The sequence below is a fragment of the Lupinus angustifolius genome, chromosome LG16 (assembly GCF_001865875.1).
Source record: "Lupinus angustifolius cultivar Tanjil chromosome LG16, LupAngTanjil_v1.0, whole genome shotgun sequence".
Lineage (NCBI taxonomy): Eukaryota > Viridiplantae > Streptophyta > Magnoliopsida > Fabales > Fabaceae > Lupinus > Lupinus angustifolius.
This window is the reverse complement of record NC_032024.1, coordinates 9,384,722-9,397,918: the sequence shown is the minus strand read 5'-3', so window position 1 is coordinate 9,397,918 and position 13,197 is coordinate 9,384,722. Positions and strand designations below refer to the sequence as shown.

Below are 13,197 nucleotides of genomic sequence, written 5' to 3'. Positions count from 1 at the left end.
AGATAGTTGGAGTAGAAAAACTTTAGATGACATGAAGAAGAAAAAAATGATCAGATTTCCTACGTATGTGTTTGTTTCAAGAGAGGAAATATCATTCATGATGATTATATTCTTAAGATTACCATAAATACTATCGTTCTATATTTTGCAACAATTTTGTTGATTATTGGAGTGTTAGAACTGGTATTATTTCAGAATTTGTAAGTAGATAAACAGTATAGAAATTCCCAACAAGGAATGAGATTGATTCTAGGTTGGCAATATTTTATTGAATGCAGAAAGTATTACAAGAAATTCAGAAAAGTACAACACTGATTTTCCTCCCAAACCAGTTGAAACCAAAACTGAACTCCCCATGAGTCATTTATTTCTATTCTTATTATTTTCCCCCTTAACAAGAGGTGTGTAAACCTCTATTTATTAAACTACTGTCCTAATAACCCCTAATTAGTTATTTTTCTTTCTCCTAGAATACACATGCTTAATAATAGGCTTAGGCACATTAAGGAGTGCACTCCTATCAATAATCCCCCTAAGATAACCACCTTGTCCTCAAGGGGAAAAGTGGGAAAAGTCTCTTGTATCTATCTTGGCTGCCAATTCCCATGAGTTTTCACAAGTTGGTAGAGAATCCCATTGAACCAAAACCTCAATAACACCCAGCTGATTTTTCTCTCCATTGCAACACCTCCAGCGGTTGGACTTGCAACTCTAATTCCTCCGTCAATAAAGGTGGTAGGGGCTAAGGCTGTTGATATGGCTTCAAAGCCTTCTTCAATAATGACACATGGAACACCATATGAATTTTGGAGTGAGGCGGTAGAACTAATTTGTAAGCCACCAAACCCACTCGACTGTCTATTTGATAGGGACCATAAAATATGGGTGGAAGCTTTGCACAAGACCTGGAATCCAAATATTTGAGTTTGTACGGTTGAATCTTCAAGTAAACCCAATCCCCCTCCTCAAACTGGACCTCCCTTTGATGTTTATTAGCTTGCACTGTCATCCGATTCTGAGCCTTCATAAGATTCTGGTGCAATTCGGTCAGTAGAGCATCTCTTTGAATCAAAAGCTGATTCACTTCCTCAATCTTAGAAGTGTACGAGCATCCTTCTACCAATGTAGGGGGGTCTCGACCATAAAGAGCTTTGAATGGGCTCATGCTAATAGAGGCATTATAATTGGTATTAATCCAATATTCTGCCCAAGATAACCACTGCAACCATTGTTTTGGTTTAGGACCCACAAAACATCTAAGATAAGTTTCTAGGCATCTATTGACGACCTCAGTTTGCCCATCCGTCTGAGGATGATAGGCGGTGCTATACTTCAAATGGGTACCTGCCATATGAAATAATTCCTTCCAGAAAGAGCTCAAAAATATTGGATCTCTATCTAAAACAATAGTTGAAGGAAACCTATGTAGTTTAACGACTCCTGCGACAAACACAACTGCTACTTCCTTTGCAGAAAAAGGATGGCCAAGGGAAAAGAAATGTGCATATTTGGTTAGCTGATCCACAACCACAAATATAGTATCTTTCCCTTGCACTCTTGGAAGACCCTCAATGAAATCCATTGAAATATCAGTCCACACTTGGGTCAGAATAGGAAGAGCTTGGAGCAATCCCCCTGGTGCTAGAGACTAGTACTTGTTCCTTTGACAAATGTCACATACTTCTACAAATCTTTTGATATCATTCTTCATTCCTTCCCAGTAGAAAAAACTAGCTATTCTTTTGTAGGTCCTGTAAAAACCTGAATGCCCCCCAACGGTGTTGTATGACACTCCATCAATAGAAGTGGAATTTGATTAGAGTTTCTAGACAACACTAATCTTCCCTTATTCAATAGCTTACCATCCTTAAATTCAAAGCCATCATGTGAGTTAGAATCTAATATGAGGTCTTGAATTATTACCTTCCATTTGGCATCATCGTGAACTTCCTAGGACCAATCTCCTTTATCAAGAACAGCCGAAATGGACATTGTTGAATACATATCCCTCATGGACAGTGCATCAGCAACTGAATTCTCTTGCCCCGGTTTAAATTGGATCTCAAAATCTAACCCAATCAATTTGACAGCCCACTTAAATTGCTCCTCACTAAACAATCTTTGATCCGTGAGGAATTTCAGACTCCTTTGATCAGTCTTAATGATAAAATGACGTCCCATTAAATAATGTCTCCACTTCTGCACTGCTTGGACTAAAGCCATGAGCTCCCTCTTGCATTAGAACCACCCCTAATCCCTTGCTAGAAGCATCAGTCTCAACCACAAACACCTTACTGAAATCTGGAACTGCTAGTAGTGGAAAATTGACCATGTTTGTTTTTAAGAGATTAAAAGTTGTCGTCGCCTCCTCAGTCCATTTGAAATTGTCTTTCTTCAACAATTCTGTCAAAGGTTTGACCAGCTTGCCATAACCTTGAATAAACCGCCTGTAATTGCCAGTTAGGCCTAGAAAACCACGAAGCCCTTTTATTTCTTTAGGTAGGGGCCATGAATTGACTGCATCTACCTTCGATTTATCTGCTGCCACCCCCTGACCTGAAATCACATGACCCAAATATTCCAAACTTTCCTGACTGAAACTACATTTCTTTTTATTAGCCTTTAATGAGTTGGTTTGCAATACTTGTAGCACCTGTTGCAAGTGAGCCACATGACTAAGCATGTCTTTACTATATATAAGGATGTCGTCAAAGAATACGAGCACAAATTTTCTCAGGAACGACCTTAAAACTTCATTCATAAGAGATTGGAATGTGGAAGGTGCATTAGTAAGGCCGAAAGGCATTATGACAAACTCATAATGTCCCTCATTTGTTCTGAAAGCTGTATTCTCAATATCTCCCTCATGCATCCTAATTCAATGATAACCAGACTTTAAATCCAGCTTAGTAAAAATGGTTGCTCCTCCTATCTCATCCAAAAGTTCCTCTATGATAGGAATAGGAAATTTATTTGGAATAGTGATCTTATTTAAAGCTCTGTAGTCCACACAAAATTGCCATCCTCCATCTTTCTTTCTGACCAATATGATTGGACTAGAGTAAGGGCTGATACTATGCCTGATGACTCCTGCAACCAACATCTCTTGCACCAATCTTTCTATCTCGGTCTTTTGATAATGAGGGTACTTATAAGGTCTCAAATTAGGAATTTCAGCCCCCTCCTTGAGGTGTATTGCATGGTCTTGTTTTCTCTGAGGGGGTAGGCCTTGAAGATCTGCAAATACTTTTGAGAATTCCGAGAGGAGGTTGTCAACTGCTTCTGGAACTTGAAGTGGTTGTTGTGATGAACTGGTTTGCCCTATACATTGCAAAATTAGTCCTTCGCCTTCCTTTTTGAACACTTGCATGAAAGCCCCAAATGTTAATTCTGATTTGGAAAGAGCTGGATCTCCAATGAGTCTATGCACATTCGGTCCTTGCTTTATAGTCAGTTCCAACTTGCCAAAATCAGCCTTAACTTCTCCTAAACTTGCCAACCAATCCATGCCTAACACCATGTCTACTCCCCGCAATTCAAACAAATAATAATCTTGGATGACTTCCATTTGTTGTAGCTTGATCAACAAATTAGGGCATTTACCCATACACCTTACTTTATGTCCATCACCCACCTCCACTACATATGAAGGTGTGTCCAACACCTCCAACTTCATATTGTTTACTAAATCCGAGGCAATAAAATTGTGAGAAGCTCCACAATCGATCAATATGATTACTGTTCTATCTTTCAACAACCCCTTTATCTTCCAAGACTTAGTTGAGGTTAGTCCAACCATGGAACAAAGGGATAATTGCAAAGAATGAAAATTTCCAACCAACGGTTCATCATTATTCTCTTCTTCCTCCTCTTCATCTTCCTCCAATATGATCATTCGAAATTGCTTATTTTATACCTATGCTCTCTAGAATAAGGCTCGTCACAACGGAAATACAGCCATTTCTCCCTTTTCCCTCATTTCAGCCCCAGTTAAGTGTTTGAACTCACCTCCCCTGCTTCGGTTACTGTCGACAGCCTGCATATGACCTGAATTTGTGGGTCCACTTCCAACCGAAGAAGATTCAACCCTCTTGTCCCAACCAGTTTTAGTTTCTACAGTCACCGATTTACTAGGAAAATTGTTTCTAACAAAATTTGAGGGTCTAGAATAATTGTTAGGAATAATTTTCTTTTGTAAAATTAGGTTCTTTTCCTCAATCATGATAGATTTTTGGATTACCTCCGAGAGTGTATGATGCTCATGCAACTTAACTTCCTCTTTGATATCTTCCTTAAGGCCATTCAAGAAAATTTCCCTTACAAATTCTTGATCAATTTCCCTCAAGGCTCCCACAAATTTCTCGAATTCTTCCACATACTCTTCCACCGTGCCTAACTGTTTCAAAGCCAAGAGTTGCTCGAAAGGATTCTGCACCATAGAAGGTTGAAATCTTCTAACCACCGCCAATTTGAACCCTTCCCATGTAGGATTTGGAGTGCATCGGCTCCACCATTGGTACCAACAAAGAGCCTTTCCCTCGAGTGCGACCAATGTTGCTTGCATCCTTTCTGTCTCCGTCACCTCTTTTAGCAAAAAATACCTCTCAAGACTTTGAGTCATTCCAAAAGCATCATCTCCTTAGAAAATTGGAATTTCCAACTTTCGCCACTTTTCTCTGCCTCGTTGTTCATGATTTTCACTTTCTCCTCCTATTCCATTGCCTTCACCATGCAAATTAGGAATTCTATGTCTCTCGGTTAGTGCAACAAATGCTTCCTCTAAACGCTTCGTCCTGGCCTCATACAGTTCCAGATGAGTCCTCTGTTCTTCCCTTTCCTGTCGCAGCTCCTCTCGTTCTTGAATCTAGTCATCCGAATTTCTGGCCATGCTTCTCGTCAATACCATGCGCATAAATCAGAATTGCAATGTGTTCTTAGGGCACCAGATCGGTGCTCTGGTACCAGTGTTAGAACTGGTATTATTTCAGAATTTGTAAGTAGATAAACAGTATAGAAATTCCCAATAAGGAATCAGATTGATTCTAGGTTGGCAATATTTTATTGAATGCAGAAAGTATTACAAGAAATTCAGAAAAGTACTACACTAATTTTCCTCCCAAACCAGTTGAAACCAAAACTGAACTCCCCATGAGTCAGTTATTCCTATTCTTATTATTTCCCCCCTTAACAAGAGGTTGTAAACCTCTATTTATTCATTCTAAACTATTGTCCTAATAACTCCTAATTAGTTATTTTTATTTCTCCTAGAATACACATACTTAATAATAGGCTTAGGCACATTAAGGAGTGTACTCCTATCATGAAGTCAGCGATCATTAAGATTTAAAAACAAAAGGCAAACGTTGTCTTGATAATCTTAGAAATATTATCTCTTAATTCATGAAATTGATTCTGCTCCAATACCAAAAAAAGGATCACTTAGCGAAGTTGATTTTGGAAAATATATTTTCCTTGGAATTTATATTTATTTTAAAATAATTCAAAATTTAGCTTAGTTCATGGTTAATAATTTTGGGATCATACTTATCTTATAAAATTATAAATGCAGTTAAAAAGGAATGGGCTCTAAGATCTATAGAGTGAACGAATATCTTCTTTCCTAGTTTGTGTTCCCAATAGTGTCTTCCACTAGTTATAATGATTGATTCAACTAAAAAAATCATAAAAACAAAATCATATTAGTTTATCCAACTCGATTTTGATAGACAAATGATTTCTCTTCCTGTAGAGTTGACCATGGAAGGAACTTGATGAGTGTTTGCCAACAAATAAAAATAATACTTTATTTTAACTTTATTTTATAAAAATAATACATTAAATTCATATGTCCATATATAAGTGAGCAGAATAAGATTGGAGACACCAAATTGGGACATGCTATCTCCTTAGATTTGTTAGCTAAACATCCAATTAATATTCGATCTAATATTAGAGAGTGGAGAGATTGGAGACACAAATAAATTTTTAACCACATAATTTTAAGTTATTTTTCAATAAAAATAAAACAAAAAGTTTTATTTCTACTGATATTTTAGTATTATAGTCCCCAGTACTGAACTATTAACCATCTGTCCAATTAGGATGTTCACTTGAAATTTTGAGTTCAGCCCATGCCTTGCTGAGAGCATGGTTACTGTCCTTTTGAGAAGCTGGGGACTTTGGTTTGATCTCTATCTTTTCTGTTGTACTGACAAAAATATTATAGAAGTCACTTTCTTAGTATTTTCAATCCAAATTAATAACAAAGACAAACATCAACCATAACTCAAAATGAAGGGACTAAATACTTTAAAAAAATATCAAAAACAAAATTAATGTGACCCATAATTTAGCAACAAAACATATTTAAACCTAAAAATAATCCAAGTACAATTTGGACATGTTATTAACTAAAGCAAATAGTCCTAACCTCTAGATGTTAAAAATATCCCAACACAATACATTATTTATAAAAAAATATATATTAAGAAAGCTTTTTAAGTAAAGGATAAGAACACAATTTCAGAAGTTCAAACTCGAACCTAATACATTAAAGCTTCATGCCTTGCCTCTTAAACATACGATTTCCGATACAAAAAATTTATTTCTTCAATTCTTGAAGAGTGTCCTTAATAAACCTTTATAATAGGACCCATGATAAATTAATCATATACCTTGATCGAATAATCACGAGTAAATGTATACCTTTGCTAAAGCCACAAAATTTAATGAAGAAACAAGAAACATGCTGAACAATGCTATTACTATATCAGTGCTCCAACAGGGAATTAAAATATCCTTGCATCCCCATTTTGCTAAGCTAGCAAAGAAATACGCCATTGAATTCCATATATGCAAATAAGTGAGAAATTAAATTATCAAACAAGACACATTAAATAAAGCAATCCATTAACCAAAATAGGTTCCCATAATTGTTAATTTTTGTTGTCCCAATTCCAATCCTCAAGGACCAAACACAGGTCCAACTGCAGAATAATTGGATCTTATTTACAGAGGATACCCCTTGGGGTATTAGAAGTAACATCTTAGTAAAATAATGTTCCAAGATTTATTATGAGAGAGAGTAGACCATTCGCTCAGCTAATTCAGGACCTACAACCCTCATGTATTTCTTCAACTGGGACTCCAAGTAATTTCGCTGCTCGGGATCAATTGCATTTCGCAGATTCTTCAGAAAGGAAATATGCAGCATATACAAAATGAAAAGCAGACGAAGTTAGACCAAAAAGGGGCAAACCATGCAGTAGTTGCTATTGTTAAACATAAAGATCTAACAAAACAAGCAATATGACTACTATCCAGTTTTCCCTAAATAAAAAAACAGCAAACTAAGGGAAAAAGTTACACTTCTCTCTTAGTATTTTATTGAAACGGGATTGGAAACAAAGAGAGGTGACAATGATGAGTTTTGTATTGGAACAAGAACAGTCTTATTTTCTGAAAACATCATATTATTCATACGCAAGATTAAATGGTATAATATTTATTATAACATATATGATTTAACCAGTATAATATTAATAACATTGGTTACTGCATTATCTTCAATTTTTCATAGCTAATATTTTGCAAGTACTATTTACCCAAAAAGTGGTTGATTGTAATAAGTGTGGATTGTGTTCCCAAACAAACGTACTTGCAAGGTCAGGAATTCAAATCATGGAATCGCCACCTGGGAAGGGCTATAATTAACTACAACCCTCAGCCCAAGGTTAGAGATACCCAGTCAAAGACCCAACAAAAATATTTTTAAGTAGGATTTGATGTTATAGAGCGCAGGAAGTAGTCACAGTATTTATGCAACAAAGACTTTTAAGTAACCATACCTTGTATCTCACGTTTCCTCTATACCCTAGCAAAATTTTGCTGATATCACCATTTTCTGATTCACCATATGAAATAGTTTCCAAGCCAGTGTCATCATCAGAGCTTTCTGATTCAGATTCAACCCTTTCGTCATCTTCATCTTTATCTTCATCCATTGGAACATCATTTGCATCTTCATGACCAATATCATCCAGCTGCCCCTCTATTACATCATCAGTAACTTGAGGTAGGGATGACTCTCCATTTTGTATAATGGAATAATCAGATAGGATAACATAACGCTTTGTGTCAAGCAGAGGCCTTGCAATGTCAAATGGAACCCACCTGGAAATCAGGCATCGCTGTCAGCCAAATATTCATAAAGACTCAGACAATTAGCTATATACAGCTTATATACTAGAAGAGTTTGATGGTACTATTTGATCATTTTACATTATCTTCTAAAGGCTTTCAAACAGCACCCATAATTGTTATCAAAGCGAGGTGAATAAAATAATAGAAAGCAACCCACAAGTTTGAGACAATGTAAATGCTTTACTAATTCACGAACAAACTACCAGCATGACGAAAAAGTAGTTTCATTTGCATGCTGAAATGGAATAACTTACTGATAACGAAGAGGACATAAAAGCTCTGATGGGCGATATGCAGCTTTATATCTCATCTTATTGCAAGAGTGAATATAGTAGCCAAGATAATAGTGCTGAAGACTAGGACAATAAACCTCGTTTTCTTTCACCCAACCTATTTCTTGAAGTGCTGAGTACTTGCCTAGTGATAGAGAGGCAAAGTCTGGATCCCAGAACAAATATTTACTTGACAAACAATTGGGAAGGATGTCCACGACACCAACTGCCACTAATTGGTCATCTATTAAATATTGCTGATGGAAGGAGCCAAAACCACTAGGAGGAACTGTACTATCACCAGTTGGATAAACATGTAATAATGGAGTATCAACCAGAAACCTGCGATATGAGTCCTCTGTGACATGATCTGGCTTATCATTATGTACTTTGAGCTGATACCGTCTATACAAAGCAAATTCTTCTGGATCAAAACTGGATCTGCTCAAACGGATCTCAAGCTTTTTCCTTTTTACCTGACAATGTTGAGGATTAATCAAACATTTTCCTCCAATACCATGTTTTGTTCCAGATGTTTTAGGTTCTGCAACATTTTGAACACTTCCACCTGTGGGAACTTGCTTGCTAGAAGAATAAAAATTGATATGTCCGTTGCAAGCCTTGATAGACATACCAGAATTATTCACTATTTGATCTAAAGATGTTACCAGATTTTCTGCAATAAGTTTAGGACATGATTCATTCACTGTTACACAATCTGTTGGCGGTTTGGAATTATTGCCATCCTTGTTTCCTGATTGCGCCCGTTTTATAGAGGCTGCAATTTGGAAGGCTATGTTGCTACTATATAAGAGATCTTCTGACCCATTGACTAGTAACTTTTTTTTGCCCTGTGTAACCTTTCTGACCGAAGCTTTTGGTAATTGAATACCAGATGGAAATTCCCCCTTCTCATTGAACATCTTCACTACCTTATCTATTTGATCTGATAAAGCTTGTGAAGATTTTTCAACCTCATTCTGCTCTTTGCTGCTAGCATATAGGGACTTTTCTGATGTGGGGTTTGACAACTTAGGATGGAGGAAGCTTTCTGATTTCTTTGAAGTAATTGGGTCCTCCAAGGCACTAACTCCTTTATTATCCAAGGATCCATCTAAAAACCTAGGCAGATAGAACTGTTAGTGAAAAAGGTATGTAGAACAAATGAAGCATGAATGTGACCATGTTTATGGACTATAAATATCAAATGAAGTGAATCACTTGTACTAGAGAAATATAATATCTAATGTACTCAACCTCCTTGAAACCTTCCACTCAAATAAAGGAAGGAAAAAAGAGGATTAGCAGCGTCTTAAGCTAATATATTGATACATTCAAAACCCGATCAACCCCAACCCTAATGGGATGGAGTTCAAGTTACTTGTCTAATAAACCCCCATGTCATGTCTATGAATATGCTTAAAAAATATCTGAACTTTAAAAAACAAAAAACCAGGGTAGTATCTAATTTCATTATCATCAATTTAAAAGTATGTGCCTCAAGAAATATCATATGAAACAAGCATACCTTTGCAATCGTCTGGATACACGAAGTTGCTCCTTAGAAGGAACAAAGTCACTAGCTTTCAAGCGAATTGTATAAGAAGGGCAACACGTCTTTTCCATCTCTGGTTTATAAAGGAAGCACCCAGATCTTCTCCATCCTCGATCTAGAAGAGCTATCAAAAGAAAATAAATTGAAACTGAATTAATCTGGCTAACAAATCAATTTAGAGTGCCAAATCAAAGTGATTTTTAGATCATTAGCTGAATGAGAAAAGGTAGAAATATGTCCAAAAGGTATAAGCAGAATTAAATTTAGAACATAATATAATGCAAAGGCCAAGAATGAAGAATTACAACACAAAAACACAGAACCGTGCTAGCACACTTAAGTCATTATAGGGTATTGTAGTTCACAACCGCAATTGTGGCAGCAATAATGTTGTTGCAGGAGTCTCCACAACAGCATCAACCGCAACTTAAAACCAACAACACTTAGAATAGGAAAATCAAGAATACACTTAAATTAATTTAGATTTGCAATAAGGAATATATCAAACCATATCATATAGTTACATCACCTCACAAGGCAAAATCTAGACTTGTAAATCTAACCCTTGGATTTTCTCACTCACAATAGAATCCATGTAACAAGGAAAATCAACAGTATAGAACTGAGAGAAGACTATGTCAAGCACAATGTAAAAGTTCACAAACCTTGGTAATCACCCACTGTAAGACTACGTGCCCACAAGCCTGTGACAATAAAAATAAAGAAATAACTAATTAGAAAATTGACACAATACATATATGGAAGTCAAGCGAAGACATGAAAAACCATAGAAAAAACTGTATTTCCTCTTTTCTTCTCCTGGACCGCTTGCGAGGTTAACCAATTAGGTGGGACCCTCGTGCACTAGGCCGTTCTTTTTCTTTAATCTCATATTTTGGTTTCTCATAGTATTGCCTAAGGATTTGTTTATGAATTGGGCTTTAGATGGGAAGGAAGAGAAAAGGAAGGCTTCAAAACCATCTCACAAGTATTTCAATGTTTTCAAGCCTTTCCCTTTCCTCCATTACCCTCCAAAAACCAAATCACAAGAGGCCAGTTTCTCCAGTACTATCACACAATACCATATTTTTTTCAAGCAACACATAAATCCTAAGATCAAACCCGCTTTTCAAATGAGAAATTCAACATCCATGAAGACTAACAACTTGCCGTTTCCACCAACACTTATTTCGGCACAATGGCGTGAACACAATCACCATATCAAACTCAAGTTGTTTTTTATCACAATCAACCAACTACAATTGAATCTAACAGCTCTAGAGTGCAAATTTCATGTTCACCATTGTCTTTCGTATTAATCAAAATTAAAACTAATTCATTTCCCCCATACGAATCCAAAACCAAATTGAACAAAATCACGATGCAATTAAGAGAATCGGAAGAAAGTAAAAGACCGTGAGAGATGCTGGTGCGATGAGGAGATCTACAATAACCGCAAGAGCTTCGACGCCTTCCGCAATCGACAACGACGCTTTCATCTATGGTGCTGTTGCTGCTGCTAGCGTTGTTTCTCATCTTCTATAGATGAATTTGGTTAGGTAAAACGACGACGTATGTTAGCATATAAGGTCTGGTCTTCTTGTGTAATGATGAATTATAATCAAGAGTCAGAGGGCGCTTTGTCTTTGATCTACAGTAAAACTATAACCAAACGGATCAAGGAGCATGTCTCAAAATGTTGACATATACCCTATTACTCTTATCCTTCAGAAATTAAAGTTAATATATATCATGTTTGAAAAAATGAGCAGACGTGGCTACAACTAACTAGTTTATAATTATATGTTTTATGAAATTTAATCTCCATAAAAAACTAATTATTACAGACTAATATAATATGGTTTCCAATAAGAAACTAATTATTACATGAAACGAACACTTAATTTTGGAATCTAATAAAGCCCTACGTTATTTGACCAACACCTCATTAATTGTCATGAAGTAATTATTACTAAAAATGTATTATAAATAATATATAATTTTAAAGTAATAAAAATTAACTATTACTAAAATTATAAAATAATATATTAGTAAATATGATATATATGACTAATGTAAGATGTGTATCATAAAACAAGTTCCAATATTATGTGTACTCATTCCTAATATTTTTGTTGACTAGTTTCTTCTTGCGCCTTTATTTATGGTTTAAATTTAAATATAATAATTATATTTTTTTTTTATTATTTCACGTTATACTATTTGTTAAGGAAAATGTCAAATTGTAACTACTCTTTCTTCAGAGTGGCTCTATTACAATGCTCTTCACTTCATAAATTGTGTACAATTCTACACCTGCACAATTCCACTTTATAGAGTTATTTCTGATTCTTTATTAACGCAAGGTTTAAGACTTTTCTCTTTTGTTCTTCCCTCTCAACCCCATGAGGTTATCAATTACCTTGATAATTCTCTGTTTCATGGTAACCTCATTACTCAAAACTACTTTATTTCATTTTCATAGTCCTACTAATCCAACTTGAGCCACTCTTTCTCCTCTTCTGCTTTCGCTCACAGTTAGGAATTGACATTAGCATATTCAAAAGGTTCTTATTTAGTGTCATCTAGATATTTCTTGTTCCTTTAATTTATTATTTAAACTCTTGAATCTTCATGACCTTTCTATAGTTCTTATTCATGTTTAGAGTTTTAGCCGATTATTTGCTTCTTTTTATTATGGATGAGTTGTAAACCTCTATTTTCTTAAGATTTTGGTCTTTCAGTATGTTTTTATTTTAGTTGTTGGGGATTTCAAAGTTGATAGATTATAATTGCAATATATATTTTCTTGTCATCTTTTTTGTTTAAGCTAAAAGAAATGGCAAACATAAAGGTTATAGGAAATGAGATTAAAACTAGAAACTCAAACCACACAAACCCCCCACAAATACAAATCAAAACCCTCTTATAGAAACACCAATAATAACTTAGGAAAATGAGGATGGTAAACATGAAGACAAGGGGAAAGATCTATTGTTTTAAATCACTTCAATAAGCTTCCTTTTACATAGACTAAGGGCACACAAAAGCCAACTTTAACCATATGGTAACATATATTACTGTGACCCAAACAAATATGGTACAAACATTTGAAATGAAAACATCAATGGATATTTTCTAAAGTGGGTAAGAATGAAACACTTCATG

The 13,197-nt window shown here is 35.5% G+C and overlaps 1 protein-coding gene across 1 annotated transcript; it reads right to left on the bottom strand.

The window, feature by feature from the left end:
- Nucleotides 6,893-11,766, bottom strand: LOC109330092 (arginyl-tRNA--protein transferase 2-like). The gene is made up of 6 exons (XM_019564113.1): nt 11,445-11,766; nt 10,695-10,733; nt 10,003-10,153; nt 8,457-9,596; nt 7,848-8,172; nt 6,893-7,189 (listed from the first exon to the last, which is right to left on the bottom strand). Exons 1-6 carry the CDS (start codon nt 11,563-11,565, stop codon nt 7,073-7,075), a joined length of 1,893 nt encoding a protein of 630 aa, XP_019419658.1. The 5' UTR covers nt 11,566-11,766; the 3' UTR covers nt 6,893-7,072.

Excerpts from the sequence above, each read along its gene's own strand:
- LOC109330092 (XM_019564113.1), bottom strand. The coding sequence starts at position 11,565 with ATGAGAAACAACGCTAGCAGCAGCAACAGCACCATAGATGAAAGCGTC. Across the intron at positions 10,154-10,694 it reads TACAGTGGGTGATTACCAAG|CTCTTCTAGATCGAGGATGG; the intron begins GTTTGTGAACTT and ends TTCTTTTGATAG. Across the intron at positions 8,173-8,456 it reads TTATGTCCTCTTCGTTATCA|GTGGGTTCCATTTGACATTG; the intron begins GTAAGTTATTCC and ends CCTGATTTCCAG.